Below are 17248 nucleotides of genomic sequence, written 5' to 3' on the forward strand. Positions count from 1 at the left end.
AAAATAAATTTTAATTGCATTATGGACAAAAATTTATCTTGAATTATGAACTCAAGTCAAAATCCCAGAATCATTTTGTGGTTTTTGGAGCTAACCGCCACGTTTTATATTTGAAGATAACAGATAAAAGTTAAAAATTCTATCTTTTATGATGTTGACTTAAAATATAGTTAAAAAATTAAAAACACAAATTATTTGAATTCAGTAAAAATAAACATGTTTACAACCACTGCTTCATGCCGATCATGCCTCACGCGGATGCGACATGCTACGCGGTGGTAGTTAGCAGCTGCGCTCGGTCGAGTTCGCATGTAAAATGAAGCGCTTGGATAATTTAAATTCAAAACTATCAAAAACTTGAAAATTCTCATACAAAACTTATGACACATTATCCTATTGCTATGTAGCCTATTTTGATTAATATATAAAATATAAAAACCCGACAAAAAACGTCTAAAAGGCGATTTCTGTACTGGGTCAGATCAGACCCACCACCGCTGGGCGCGTTTTGTTTGAGGGCATCGCGCTTTAGGTGTTAATGTGGCTATGATACTATATGTCTTTTTTAATGGGCCCTTGTTTTATATGAAGAACTTGATAATATTGAGTATTATGCCAAAGTTAAAGTTAAATTTTGCGTATGAAAGTGTAGTTTTTCTTTATTGACACAACGTTCCCTTGAACCTCCCGCTCCCTTCTGCAGCACCCCCCAAATGCGAAAATTTTAAAAACGCCTAGCCAGACTTCCAAAACGTCCAGAAAGGGGCGCTGGCACCCCCGATAAGAAACATAACTTCAGGAAGTGGTGGACACTCCTTCTGTCCTTTTAAAATATTGTGTTTTCTGGAATTTTATATATTGTATATTATAGTAAGTCAAAAAAATTACCATTACCATTTACCGTTGTACGGCTGAGTTGAGTAACCATTATTAAACTGAACTTTTGAACTCAACTAAACGCCTAAACTCTTTTTATAAATGTCGCGTTTTAGCCGTGACCTTTCTATTTTTGTTTACACTGAAATAAATAAATTTAGATAGTGAAATATCTTCTTTGTAATATTAATATTATAATTTTGAAAATATGTAATACAACAAATTTCAATATCAATACCATTTAACCTGAAAAATTAATGATAAATATTTCGGCGGGTGGATTCGACATTCAGCCGCGGCGAAGTCACGCCCAGCCGGGAGCTTAGTACTAGTAGCCGTTTACGTCGCTTCCGGCCGCTGGCGAATATCACTTCCAGCCATAAAAAATCGAGGTAGTTGGCGGTCTTTATATAAATAGTTAGTCTGTGGCGCAAGACAGGATTGCAGGTGACAAGTTGATTTTTTTTTTCAGTCGGCGGGGACGTGTATTTTGCCGTGTTCATCTTTTGTTCGAGTTCTAAATAATTTGTCTACAATGATGTGTCAGCGTATGTGGGTAGTTACAAAAAGTGAAAAATTCTACAAATAGAGGCGATCGGAGGCTCCCCGCGTCAGATATGTCGGGCCGCGTTCGTAAGCAATCGGACTGCCCGACCGGGAAACAAGGGCCGATGCGAGCCACTTTGCCGGTCTCCTCCTTGATGAAACAGGCGGGAGGGATCAGGAAGAGTTGCGGTAACAGTCCCACCCTCTCTCCCACCAATAACTGGAGGAGAATATCCCCCGACCATGCATTGTCAGGACAAAGAAGCCCCGGAGCCGTCAATTACAAAGGTCTGCACTATTATTAGTAAACACAATGTATACAAATTACATTTTCGGAGTCTAGCCTTGTAATGCTGGTTGTACAAATGTCAGATATAGCCAATCTTTATTTTATTATAAAAATACATTAAAGTACTTATTTTTTCAAATTATAATTGTTTATGTTTTTGACATTTGAATTACTGTCATATTCCTATGAATATCTAAATATTACGTACGATTTCTCGTTCTGTAGATCGTAATGGAATTGAAAAAAAAACAAATAAGTTTACTAACAGTAACTAATATTACAGTTTTTTTCAATTCAGTATTATTTTGAGTTAACCACCACAAAGACAAATTGTCAGCTGTCAAAAAATTTGGTTCTACCGGTATTAGATAGACCAAAATGACGACTGCTAAAAATTTGTGACTCCACAAATTGGCCCTTGCATAGCGCCTGGTCTTGTTACTTGTCAAAAATACACCTTTATTGTGATTTTTCTGTTACCTCATATCGCTCACTCCTTTCAAGAACGTCATAAATCAAAAATCGTCAATTTTCAGTTGTGCGTGTTTTTGGAATGCCCAGAAAATGTACCATATTCCAGCAACCGCGGCATATTTTTAACTTAATATTTACCCGCTACAGGGCAGACAGTGTTTTTTTTTGCATTTTGAAGAAAACGTATTGTTTAATTATTATTTTTTTAAGTAAACTAAATATTTTTCAAATGGAGAAAAAACCTTCAGGTTTTACCTAAAAATGTCTGTTGCAAGTAAAAAGTTCAATAAATGACTTGATATTTATTTTGAATGCATTGTATTATATTTTTAAACTTTAAAAACATTCTCCTGAAAAATCTAGTTTTTTGATTTATGACGTACTTGAAAAGAGTGAGCGATATATGCATATGTTCACAAAAATATAAAAACATGACAACTAAACATAGATTGTAAAATATTGCAAAATATTTATGATATCACCAAATTATGTTTTGCATCATTAGTATTGGAATTGTTAACTCCTTTTAGTGATTAAGCATAGCAATTTTTTGCAAGTATTTACTTTTGTGATTGTTTATTTAAGAGTTTTGATTTGAGAAATGAATGTATAAACATTTAAGTGTTGCCATAAGAACTTCACCAGATCTCTCATTATTTTCTACTCTTATTTTGTACGGTACTTGAGTATTTTTCCTCGTTTTTAATAAAAACATTTTGATTATAATTAGGAAGGATTCGGAGTGATACAAATGTGATAAGAAGAACTGCTTCCCTGGATGCTATCCACCAAAGGAGTCACTGGCCAAGAGATTGTTTCTATTTGCATTCCGGGTTACTGCAAGTTGACAAAGCTACTCAGGTGAGACTTTTCTCAATTATCAATAAGGAAGTTAACTTTATTTTTAAGTGTCCTATTAATGCCAGAGTAATATTAGTATAAAAAGACTCTGGTTCCAACCCTTACGTATGGAAGCAAAGCATGGAGTTGGCAAAAAAGGATGAAAGCAGGCTGAATGCAGTCGAAATGCGATCCCTCAGACGAATGTGTGGCAAAACGATGTTTGATAGATGTTTGAATGGTGAAATAAGGAAAGAATGCAAGGCTGAGACAAGCATTATCGATAAAATTAAGAAAGGTGTGTTGAGATGGTTTGGACATGTGGAACGTATGAGTGAGAAAAGAACGGTTAAACAAATTTACGAAGTAGTTGGGAATGTAGTTGGAAAAAGAAGCAGAGGAAGACCGAGGAAAACCCAATCAGGTATGTCAAATACTTGAAAGCGGCCGGGTCAGGAGTCGTAATAATCATCGAGTATGTATGAGGAGATGCATGAATGTAGAAGAAGCGAAGAATGTTTGCAAAGACAGAGTGGTGTGGCGTTTGGTTCTCTCTGCCTACCCCTGGGGGAAGCGGTGCGATGGTTAATTAGTTTAGTTAGTTAGTGAAAAGGTATACACTCTGTGGCAGTTGAATTGTTACATGCTTCAAGTCACTATCTATCTTTAACCAGGAGTATGGTCATATATGTACGACCAATACAAAACATGATTTATGACATGAGGTCAAATAAAATTAATGTGGAAAAAACTACGTAGTTGTTATTTTATTCTATAATATTTGTTTGTGCTATAATATTTGTATTACTGTGTTTGAAAATGATGCGGAATGCATCGAAACACGTGTCACAGTAGATTTTACGAAATAGTGGTATTTACTAAGTAAAACATTAATTAAAAATGCATAGATTTTACCACAAAGTGACTGCCGAATCAATTAATGAAACTAATATTTATTTAATATATCCGTGGATTGGTCCCTGAAGTGCAGGAGTGATCATCTTGCCTTTGTGTAAGTAACGATCAAGATGACACTGCATCAATACGACGCAGTGCTCTATGCACCATTGGGTGCGGATAATGGATAGAAGAAGAAAATGTCAGTTTAATGTGTTTTTTTTTCCCTTTTCCATTCTCGTCAGACTGAGGATGCTTCAGGGAAGTGGGCAGGCACGCCGCCAGCGAGCACGGGGTCCGAGGACAAGCTGGACCGCCTCATGCGGCAGCACCGCCTGCAGCAGCGCCCCGCCACACGCCCCACCCCCACTCCGCCGCACCACGAGCACGCCTCGCAGACCATGAGCCCCGTCTTCTGTGAGTATTCTACTTTCTCACAGCACTGAGTACTGCATGCCCCCTTTTTTATTTTATTTATTTATTTAAACTACATGTACAGAAACGAGGAACATTGGCGGGCTTATTGCTAAAAAGCAATATCTTCCAACCAACCAAAAACCGACGATCAAACCGTGATATTGATCAAAACGTTTGATACCATATATAGCTGTTTGCAATCAGCAGGTAGATAGTTCTTGAACATTAAAAAAAACATGAATTACAAATTGATGATAATAAGGAAAGCAAAGGAAGGGAGTTTAGGGAAGGAGGTAGAGGGAAAAACTAAGGGAGGAGGTTTGATGGACAGTTAGGATTCTAATGATAAATAGTAATGTCTCAGACGTTTCTTAAAAGTTATTAGAGAAGGTGCATTTTTTACAAGGAGAGGTAATTCATTCTATAGTCAGGCGGCTTGGACAGAGAAGGAATTACTGAAGAATGATGTGTTATGGCGAGGAATGGAGTGTTTTTTCTTGGGAAGAACGACATGCTTTTCAGCTTTCAAAGACAACAGCTGGAGGAGCGTTGCAGGAACCTGGGTAAGGACCTATCCGATATCGCATCCGTGATAGTTCATCGTGAAAGAACTGCCACAAGTAGACTGGGAACTGGTGAAATGGGATTACATAGACTATGTAGACTGTAGATTGTCCGCCTTCGTCAGGACGCTTGGCTACCATACTGGAGGTTCCGGGTTCGATTTCCTTAGGGGGGGTCAAATAAATATAAGTTGTGGTAGTTCATAACGAACTGTGACGACGGGTGGTATCATACATGATAATAGTGAAGGACATTGGTACCATAAACCAAGCTAGGACACAAAATGCCAAACTTTTTTCTAGTGGAACAGAAGGTCTGTAGATAGTCAACAGTCCGACTTCTCCTGAGATGTTTTACGTGGTTTCCTCCGAGCAATGATCAAATGCTGAGTTCCTGATTGGCCCACACTAGATAATCCCTCCTGTTCCCAACACAGATTAAAATAAAACATATTTTTTATTATTATTTTTTGACATCTCATCAAAGATGAAGAAGAATATGGAAGTCTGGGCATTTACGGGGCTGACGACCATCATAGGCTGGTTTAAGTGATCACTTTACACACGTGTAACATTCACCAATTCTACCCATTATTGACAACCACACCACTCAAATTCTTGGAAGTTCTATATATATGAACCAATTTAGAAACCTTGTTCTTGAATCGCTAGAACTTCACTTGAGACATCTATTGGTGAGATGTAAAGAAGCTTTTTTCATGTAAAGAAGCTTTTTACTAAGCAGAAACTCTTATATTAGTATGTGAGGTCCGAATCCTGGATTATAATCACACACATGAGAAACGCCAGAAAACACCATTTTCATTTTTATTATTAGGCTTATAATTTGACCAGATAATTTATTTACAACATTTTGAGTGTGTCCAAATATTTTTTTAGTTAGAAGAATCAAAAATCTACTTAATGGTTAATGATCACTTGTACATAATAAGCAAGGTAAATGATAAATGCAGTTCCTATCTAAAAAAAAATATTGCATGGCTCTTGCCTGCGTATACCTGCCCACCGTCATAACATACCAACCATAATCTGCACCATCATTTAGTTCACAGTGGATCTTCGTTCTTATTCATACCACCTAGTAGTACGTTTGAATCGGCAACATATAAAATAACATGTAATAAAACTTATTTATTGTAACTGCAGACAGTTGGTAGAATTCTATATTGAATTGTTGGGTAATATATCCAAAATAAAACAAGGTTCGTTGGATTGAATTCTACATTTATTTATGTATATGTTAATACATGATGTCCTAAGAAAACGAAACGCGCCACGTATTAATAAAAAATAAATACCCTTACCGCACCCCAATGGTGCATAGGGCACTGCTTCATATAAACGCAGTGTTATCTCGATCGATTACACATGAAGGAAAGGTGATCAGCCCTCCACTTCAGGTACCAGTCCAGTGTAATGTTAAATAAATATTAGAGTGAAAAAATCATATACATAAATAAATGTAGAATTCAATCTAACAAACCTTGTTTTATTTTGGATATACATATTACCCAACAATGTAATAAAACTGTTGACATTTTTAATTTTTTTTCTCTTTATTTTAAATTCTTTTGCATTATACAAACATGACATAAATTCAAATACAGAAAAATATGATCTTCGCTCTTATTCATACCACCTAGTAGTACCTTTGAATCGGCAATATACAAAATAACATGTAATAAAACTCTCGACATATTGATGCCGTAAAACTTAAAACCCTGACAGATTGATGAGTATAAGATAGATTTATCAGGCAATTTAAAATTGTTGTGATTGATTGTTTGTTTTGTTGTTGCGATTGTTTTGAATTTATGAAATAATTCAATTGAATGTTACAATTGAAGTATATAATGGTTGAATTTCGGCAAGAAAATTTGTCACTGCAGAAAATGAACAAGTCGAACAAGACTGCTCGAACACCGCTCGGGTTAGTCAATAAAAAATAAATACATCAATGTATTTTATAAAATTAAATAACTTTGTTTCAATCACTTTTTTATTCATATAATTTAACCTACCGGTTTCGACAAGAACCTTGTAATCATCAGGGTTTATTAAATTTTAAAAACATTAATATACTCTCACCAAAAATAAAAATGATTTTATAAAGTTTATAAAATGTGCCACAAAGTATCTGCGGAAAACATTCAAGAAATCAATGTATTTGGCTCGAGCAATTCACTACTGACAAGTCGGAATACCCGGAGCAGCACTCGGGCTTGTCAATGCAATGCTAACTCTTTGGTGGAGTTATGCACGGTTAGACTGGGAACTGGTTTAAAGGAAGTACTTGGACCATGCATCTATCCTATACCTACATGTTTACTAATTAGTTTGTGATTTGTGATGTTAAACTGTCAATAAGAACATCTGTAGTTCTCAAAACTAGCCGTGTTTATGTTAATAAACTCAAAAAGTGGTATTTTACAAGTTTTTTATATTTAAGGCTATAATCTTACTTATATCTTATAGCTATATTACTTAAAATCTTATTCTCCGCCTCAGTAGTGTAATGGTCAGCACGCTGGGCTACCGTACTGGAGGTCCCAGGTTCGGTTCCCAGGGGGGGTCAAATAAATGTAAGTGATTTTTTCACTCTTATATTTATTCAATATTACCCTGGACTGGTACCTGAAGTGGAGGGCTGAGCACCTTTCCTTCATGTGTTAACGATCAAGATAACACTGCATTTATATGATGCAGTGCCATGCACCAATGGGGTGCGGATAAGGGTTTGTAGAAGAAGAAGATGTTAAACTTCACTTATGGAATGTGATATGGTTTGCAGTCTCGGCTATAAAGTCGGGGGGAAGCGTTCCGTTGCGAGCGGCCCGCAGTTCAGTCGAAGGACTGAATCAGGAGATTGAGCGGCTGGTCCTGTGTCCCACACCACAACTCCACTTAGACAGGCACAGAGATAAGGTAGGAAAATAATACACCTCTGAAATTCAACTAAAATTCCGCTAACTTCAATTATTAAAATGTTTTCGGGTATAAATTTATGATTTTTGTCTTGATAGTAAGAAAGTTTCCATTTGATAAAAGAGTGAAATTTGTATCATAAAAAATGATCACTCCCCTGGGATATTTTTGTTCGGGAAACTCACTACCTAACAAGTTAAACAGCAAAGTATTTTGATTTAGTGAATGTTTATAAAAATACATTAATATCTCCTATTTATAATACAATAAAAACTTTGAAAATGCAAACATTTACTTCAAAAGTCTTTTTATTACGTAGGTCACGAACGAAATTCAAGTCGGTTGATTCTTATCTCATAAAATAATATTAACGATAGAAAGTAAAAAGGTTTGAAGCAACACTTGGTTATTGTGAGTTACATATTTGTACAGTCGTCACATCAATTTTCTACATCATATACACTTGGTTTTGTGTGATTTTGATAGCTTATGATGACTGTCAAGAACTTAAATGGCAATCGGAATTAAATTATAACTATCGATTTGGATTTTTTTCTTGAATTAAAGCATAAACTTTAGATAAATCACTCGGCTATTAACACATTAATTACGGCAATGTTTTGATAAAACTGTATCTTGAGGCGGGCGACATTAGACAGCTGTCCGGAAATATAAAATATGTCAGTGAACTTCATATTTTGAACTTGAGGTTGAACTCGAAAACAATACAAAAACGGTTAAATGGTCTCTAACGTCTCAAAATAAAATCATGTTAGTCCACAAATCACAAAAGTAAAAAAAATGTTAAAAACACTAATAAAATATTAGAAAATAACAACAGTTTAACAACCGCCGAAAACTCAAAATCTGCAAATAAAAAATGATTTATGAGCTTTCCCCACACGCGTTTATTGCTTTGTAAGTACCAACTGCCGACTTAAGTAAAGGACAATGATCTTTGTATTTTATTTCATTTTAGGACAAAGAAAAAAACGCACCGTCTGTATCCATTGTTTAAAGTTAATTTGTAACATTTCCTTCATAACAGATTACGACCATTAGCTATGTTTTGAACCAGTAAATATCAGTATTATTTTTTATATTACAACGACATCTATCCACTACACAACAAAAGCAAAAAGGCCAAGAGATTAGAAGTTTATGACGTGTTTTTTGTATACTAAATTGAAGGTAGCCGAAATGCACAAAAATGTGCACCCCGCCACCACACAAGGTTTCTGAAACGCACAAATATGTGCACACCGTACACAATGTGTTAAATAGCAGTTCAAGCCTTTTGATTTTCTTTTGTCAATATGTACATTGCAATGATTTTTCAGAGAACAAATGCAATATTTAATGGCTTTTATATTTCCACTATAAGTGTGTTGCTTATATTCCAGAATAATTTGTGTGTTTGTTACATAGGAATTTGTTGCCCTGGTGATTATACATACTGGTTGGAATTCACAAGGTAATTCTATAGAAGGCAATAATAACTTTTTAAAATTCATATTATCTGCAATTCAAAAGCAATACTGAATAAATATTTTCTAATAGATTAAATTATCCACTGACACTTCGTGATGGAATTGCATTTTTAATTTATTATTAGATTAAAACCAATATTTTTAGCTTTTCCACTTTTTTATTTGACCAGCGACCGGGTTTCGTCGTTACCGACATCACGACGACGACCAGTCTGATGATGTCGGTAACGACGAAACCCGGTCGCTGGTCAAATAAAAAAGTGGAAAAGCTAAAAATATTGGTTTTAATCTAATAATAAATTAAATAATTTCATTTAAGTGTCACTTTGAGTTATTGAAATGATATTTCATTTTTGGCATTACTATTCAAAATTGTCGCGCTATTAGGATGAAACAATGCATTACATAGACAAGTTAGTTACGCTTATTAGTTCGTTACTGGTTTGATGTTTGAGTGGATTTGAAACAAATAATAAATTGTAGGTAGCTGTATATTTAAAATAAAAGTTATATAAAACCTACAGAATTATAATTATAGAATTCCAATACAATTTTATATTGGAATTTTTTTATATTTTGTGTAAATGTGTAAAATATGTATTCATAAGCCAGTTATTAAACTTCAACAGTGGTAGGGTCGAATGAGTTTTAGTTTTTAATTCCTCAACGTTTTCAGACCATTTTTATTCGTACAAATTTGATGTTGCTATAACCAAGGTTTACTGTATATCATATTAAGACATAAGAGAATAATGTCACTATGCGGGATCATATTTTTTAGATGAAGCCAAATATAGTTTTCCTTTATTATGGATATTATATATTACAAATTGTTCCAGGTGACACCGGAAGGTCATAGAGCCCCTCTCGCCGAGATGCTCAGGAGATCTGTGAACACGCAAACGCCAGCGCAGCCCGACAGTCAATCTCACAGTGCACACTCTTCAGGTATTACCTGCGTATTCATTTAATAGTCCATCTTCCCCCTGTTTACATATTTTTGTATAGTAAAAGCTCATTAATTTCGACAACCATAATTTGGGATTCACCCTACAGTCAAATTTTGGTGAGAAAATTCGCCGATGCAAGAAATCGTCACCAACAAGTCGAAACAAGACTGCCCGAACACCGCTCGGGTTAGTCAATAAATTTATGTATTAATTTTTAAATCAAACAGATTTTTTTTTTGAGTCTACTAAGTTGTATTTTATTAACAAAAACACATAAAAAATTATATTGTGACAATTGTTTCGCCTTGTTAGGGCATTATCAAACGAATGCCCTAACAAGGCGAAACAATTGTCACAATATAATTTTTTATGTGTTTTTGTTAATAAAATACAACTTAGTAGACTCAAAAAAAAATCTGTGTTTGATTTAAAAATTAATACATAAATTAAAATGGAGTTCTACAAATTAAACGCCAAATCAATAAATAAATAGTCAATAAATAATAATAATAATAATAAAACCCTTATCCGCACTCCAATGGTGCATAGGGCACTGCGTCATATAAACGCAGTGTTATCTTGATCGCTTACGCATGAAGGAAAGGTGATCAGCCCTCCGCTTCAGGTACCAGTCCAGGGTAATATTGAATAAATATAACAGTGAAAAAATCACTTATATTTATTTTACCCTTGGGAATCGAACCCGGGACCTACAGAGCGGTAGTCGAGCGTGCTGACCATTACACTACGGAGGCGGAGTCAATAAAAACAAAGACATAAATATATTTTGCTCGGGCAAATCAATACCGAGAAGTCGGAATAAGATTTTCCCGAATAGCACTCGGGTTCATCATTACAAACTCCTTGCTCGAGTCACACTCAGGCGAAACTGGGAACTGTTTAATTTTATAAGATTCTCACACTTCCCGACTATTTTTTCATGCAAAACTTATTTATACCGTGGAAAAACTATTTTAACTCAACTGCATAGTGGAATTAACAAACTCAGTTTTTTTTTTCAAAATACAGAATATAATTTGGTGACGAAATCTTCGATGGTTTCGAAACCAGAAACTCCAGAAACAATAGTTACACTATGGTACATAAATGATAATAAAATAGCTATGTTACATTCTTCTTCTTCAAACCCTCATCCGCATAGGGCAGTGCATCATGTAAACGCAGTGTTATTTTGATCATTAATACATGAAGGAAAGGCGATTAGACTTCCGCTTCATGTACCAGCCAAGGGTAATATTGAATAAATGTTAGAGTGAAAAAATCACTTATATTTATTTGACCCCCCTCTGGGAATCGAGGCCTCCAGTATGGTAGCCGAGCGTGCTGACCATTACGCTATGGCGGACATAATGATGTTGCATTTAAGGTGGGGACTGACCTCCACATTTCGTCGTAACATTCGCCGCGGGCATCCGATTTCGGATGGAGCACTCGGAACGCTGTACTGACTATACGAATGCTCGCATCGTAACATGTTACGTTACGACAAAATGACTCCGGTGAAATGACCCCACCTTTAGATGGGAGATACTACATTTACTACAAGAAAAATGTATCAATGAAAAAATCTATAAATCTTTTTTCCTAAATTTATTCTCTACATTATCTGATGGGTGTGTTGTTTTATAACATAGGGCCCCCGTCTAGAAACTCTCTGTCCAGTGGGTGCTCCCCGGAGCGGCACAACCAACCAGGTCAACATTACCCCACTCTAGAAAAATTCTAATACATATATAGCCATTTCCTCTAGCAGTAGATCTCCCAATGTGTACACCCAATATTTTGACAATATTCTTCCCAGCATGACATTTTTGACTATATTACAATAATTTTATGACTTATCCACGCATTATACATGTATTTTATTCCAAATATTTATAACGCTTTTACATTAATTGATTTTGCATCGCCTAGAGATATTGGTTGTACAGCTTTTTTAAGACAAATGAGGTTGGGAAGTTCAAATAAATTATTTTATATTATTTTTTGACATCTCATCAAAGATGAAGAAGAATATGGAAGTCTGGGTATTTACGGGGCTTACGACCGTCATAGGCTGGTTTAAGTGATCACTTTACACACGTGTAACATTCACCAATTCTACCCATTATTGACAACCACACTACTCAAATTCTTGGAAGTTCTATATATATGAACCAATTTAGAAACCTTGTTCATGAATCACTAAAACTTCACTAGAGACATCTATTGGTGAGATGTAAAGAAGCTTTTTATTAAGCAGAAACTCTTATATTTGGTATTTGGACACACTCAAAATGTTGTAAATTATTTTATGTAACTTAATTTGGAGAATACATGGACTTTCATATTGTTATCGGGCAGTTTTTTCATCAACTTCGATCCTAATTATTCTCATACAGTCTGCAGCCTGACCCCCAGTATACTAAGCACAAGTAATTGCATACCCAATGCTTCTGATCTGCACAATTTTTTTTGGCGTCTCTCGCGCTCTATCAAAAATAAGCAAAAATAACGCTCATAAGCATCTCCCGCTCTCTACCAACACTATGTAAAAGGCGCTTTTAATCCTTCCCTTATGGTGCCAAAAACTTCCTCGTTGACCAGGTATTTACCAGAGCTAACATTACAAAATTGATACATTTTAACTATGGTCAATAAAAGCAATATTTAATAATAATAATAATCCCTTACCGCACCCCAATGATGCATAGGGCACTGCTTCATATAAACGCAGTGTTATCTCGATCGATTACACATGAAGGAAAGGTGATCAGCCCTCCACTTCAGGTACCAGTCCAGTGTAATATTGAATAAATATTAGAGTGAAAAAATCACTTATATTTATTAAACCCCCCCTGGGAATCGAACCCGGGACCTCCAGAACGGTAGGCGAGCATGCTGACCATTACACTACGGAGGCGGACAAAAAGCAATATTTAGGAATATGTATTTACATTTTTCCGTTTTTAAATCACATATTCATATGGTGTACAAAATACATATCACCGGTGCACGCGGAAGTTTTTAGCACCGTAAGGGAAGGGTTAATATTGATGTGTGACATATAAATTGTCTTAATTGACATTGTGGGAAAAATTGCTTTCAGTATTAATTTCTAATACTAACAGTGTTTTCGATTTATTGTCTATGTATTAAACCTGCGTAGTGGTACCAACGTACCGTACATTATGACGTAATTTCTTATTTAGCGCTTTAAAGAATATCTGCATGACAGGCTACAGGCTATTAAATTTTCAATCAGCATATCATCGACATTTACATGTTTTGAAATCGTTTAGTAAGATATAAATTTTTTATGCCAAGATATAAAATGATATTGGGCATCTTCCATCAATCTAATTTATTATTATTTATTATTCACTGCTTGACTGATTTATCTTGATTCTAGAAATATACTTATTTTGATTATATGTATATACAATACATTAAAATAATAAATTATATGTTCTGTAAAAATCTATATTCATATTTAAATGTATATTAATTTATCAAAGTACAATGTGCTTTCTTTAACAAGTGAAAATATTTCATAACGACATTTCAGATAATAAAACATTCATATTAAAGCTCTAAAAATTATATTATCTACAAAAAATGAGAATTAAATTAATAAATAACATGTAAAAGTCATTGGTTTAATTTATTAAACATGCACATACCCATAATAATTTATTATTGTATTTATTTTTTAAGAAAGTTAGAAATATTTAATATAGTGTGTTTGATCAGTTTGTTGGTGCAATACGTCAATACGTATGTAGTTATAATCTAACTTATGAATCATTTAGCTAAACACAAAGTCTAACAAAAGGCATATTGACCTTACTCAGCCCGTGATTTTATATTAGATTCACATTTTTAATTCAATAAAGAAATATCAGCATGGTGCATCAGTAAACAAGCAGTTCTTATTACCTTTATGATGAAAATCAGTTATTAGATCATATGTCTAGCTGAATAAAAATGTTTGAATTCTACTATGTCCATTGTTATATATACTCCAAAATGTCTACTGAGTGCAATAACTGGCAAAAATAGTAGTTTTAACAATTCTTTTTTATCTTAAAAAGATAAGAGACTTAAAAATTTGTAAAAATTATGCCACAATGACATTTGAAGACACATGACCTAACAGGTTGTTATTTAATACGTTAACTGCCACGACAGTTTTCAGAATTCCAGTCTAAAAAGCCAATTTCATTTGATCATATACTATTAAAAACTCTAACTATAGTATATAATTATATTTTATGTTCATTTATGAATAATTTTTTTTAAATTTTAGTTTTACTTAGTAAATACCACTTTTTCTTAAAATCTACTGTGACACGTGTTTCGATGCAATCCGCATAATTTTCCAACACCGTAATTAATGAAAAAATAATTCTGTTCATGTAAGCAAACATTGATTTTTTGTTCTCTTCCCAGAAGCCATCTATCCATATTAGCACTGATATACTACGAATTTTATTGGATTGAATATGGCAAGTAAACACAATACGAGATAACGCGTAATCGGAGTCCTAGCAAAGAACGCAATCCATGAGTTATCTTTTAGTTGGCAGTCAACGTGTTAATTATCAACTACTTTTATACCAATGATCGTTTAGTTCTAAATCAGTATTGACTAAACCGATCAGCTTGAAGTTACAATAGTCCGTGTCTTTATGCTACTTATTCATTTGTCATTCATTGTATTAAAAGCATTTTAAATGTGCCATGTTTTGATGTGAATGTTTCTCTAGGAGGCAGCGTGTGCTCGTCTCCCGACCCCGACTGCAACCGGATGGGCACGTCTCCGCACATCAACCGCTTCCTGGCGCGGGAGCCCCCGGACGGGTGCGAGCGCGTCAGCCTCAAGCAGGAGGGTGCGGCCCCCGGCGGGCGGGACATCGCCCCCATCCGGCCCAGCGTCGGCTTCCAGCTGCGCCCCTCGCAGGGCTCCGCCTTCCAGCCCCTGCAGCCCGCGGACCACTCGTAAACCAAATGTAGCCCCTTATTTTGTTAGGTTACCGGACAACTGCGCACGCAGAAAATTCTTCGTCCATCTTTCAAAGAGACGTATCTCGATTTGCCCACACGCCTCTAGCGAGATAGCGAGTGTTTTTGCCCAGAATTTTCACTCACGAATTGCATAAAATTATAGTAACTTTAAACATAAAGAGTAAATCCACTCACGAGTAGGCATGGGCTATGAAACTTATAAAGTTGAAGCCTGACTAGGGACATGATAAACGGTGTTGCATAAGCCGTAGCCAGATTTCAGAGTCACTTAAACGTTAGGTAATTTAAAAATAAAAAAACTCAATTTGCTGACCTAACAGTGACTTGTTTTTAGACCTGTTTACACATTTCAGACAGGTGTTGTTTATGTCTGCTGGCGACGGGATTTGATAATTGTGTACATATTGTTTAGACCTTAACAAAGAGATTGGTACATAATATTCATATGAAAACATAAAATAATTTCTTATTTTCTGACTTTCAAATGAGGCCAGCGCAAATGTAAAAATACCCTTCCTGTCCTTAAGCATCCATCGACCGAACGGGTAAACATACCTTTCCTGCCCAAGTGTATTAAAAGATGAAATAAAGGATACATCTCTTCGAAAGATAGACAAAGTATGAAAATCGTAAATCCAATAAATCAAATGTTTATTTGAAGTTCTGGATTTACGAGATGATATGAGACAATATATTTTTTCGCTGCTAGCTTTTAGGAAGTAAACATAAAATTATTACACATAATAAAATTATTTTCAATTATTGTATGCTTCCTTCCTAAAAGCTGGCAGCGAAACATTTTAATTTGTCTAATTTGTCTCCTCTCCTAAAGTTTTGACATGACATTTGGATTTATAATTGTTTTTCTGTAAATTTTTATGGTGCTCCCCCAGGCATTTCTGGCAAAGCCAAGACCCTGCCGTGGAAATCAGGGTATTCTTGCGGTGGGTTGGGGGAATTTTTATTTACCTCGGTATGCATTTGTCGCGTGCGCAGTTGTCACGGAACCGTTTTGTTAGAATCCTCGTATCTAAATATGTATATCTACCGACGACTGTTTGAAAATATAAAAATTTAAAGACTTCGACAAAACCAAAAGTGCCCATTGTAATAAGTTGATAATTTTCGGCGACGATAGACCTGGCGGGCCGCTGCCGCTGTTTCTCGGTTGTGTTTATACGACTAGTAGAATAAAATTGTTGAGTTTTATTTTTGCATTGTTATACTCGCTTGTATGTTATAAGTTTCCCGAGAACTTGGGGCGGCGGCCGCAGCCTCTGAAATAACATTTAGCATCTAGACTTAGTATTTTCTAATGATTTCGTGAAGTTAGGGAAAATTAAGCGACACCCTTTGACGAATAGCATAAGTGTATTATTACTGTATGTACAGACATATCCAGAATACAGACTGATTATTGAAATTCCTGTCTTTTTATTCAACTTTTCCTACACCCTTTGACGAATAGCATAAGTGTATTAATACTGTATGTACAGACGTATCCAGGATACAGACTGATTATTGAAATTCCTGTCTTTTTATTCAACTTTTCCTGGAATACAATACTTACCTTATTTCTTTATCTGGATTTATGCTCCTGAACGGTTACAGAAAAAGATTGTGAATTCGAAATTGATTAAATCGTTTTTGAAAACATTACATCGAAAATTCCACCAGTATTCCATACACAAATTGATGCCCAGTGGTGTTTCTAAGGTAATTTGTATTTTTTATAGAAATAATAAAGCTTTAATAGAAATAATATGATTTAATATTAATAATATCGAGAATATTATTAATATTAAAGCATTTACTTTGTGGTTAGTCATTTTTACTTATTTATTATTTTACAAAAATGTTAATGATAGTATATAACAATGATTAAAGAAAACACTTGTTTTTTACCACTTGAGTTTTATTATAGACTACATG

The 17248-nt window shown here is 34.9% G+C and overlaps 1 protein-coding gene across 2 annotated transcripts; it reads left to right on the plus strand.

Annotated features, from left to right (window-relative positions):
• The first annotated feature begins 1328 nt into the window (after positions 1–1328).
• On the plus strand, positions 1329–16739 carry LOC148300902 (protein FAM117B-like). Of its 2 annotated transcripts, XM_088274119.1 has the most exons (7): positions 1329–1710; positions 2916–3046; positions 4168–4339; positions 7715–7848; positions 10178–10286; positions 11944–12003; positions 15058–16739. In XM_088274119.1, the coding sequence occupies exons 1-7, from the start codon at positions 1494–1496 to the stop codon at positions 15291–15293; spliced, it is 1059 nt and encodes a 352-aa protein (XP_088130245.1). In that variant the 5' UTR covers positions 1329–1493; the 3' UTR covers positions 15294–16739. The 2 variants fall into 2 exon arrangements, with proteins under 2 accessions (XP_088130245.1, XP_088130246.1); XM_088274120.1 differs by lacking the exon at positions 11944–12003.
• The last annotated feature ends 509 nt before the right edge of the window (positions 16740–17248 follow it).

Source organism: Brachycentrus maculatus, unplaced genomic scaffold, assembly GCF_059751285.1.
Source record: "Brachycentrus maculatus isolate JH-2025_06_01 unplaced genomic scaffold, ASM5975128v1 h1tg000635l, whole genome shotgun sequence".
In the NCBI taxonomy this organism is placed as follows: domain Eukaryota; kingdom Metazoa; phylum Arthropoda; class Insecta; order Trichoptera; family Brachycentridae; genus Brachycentrus; species Brachycentrus maculatus.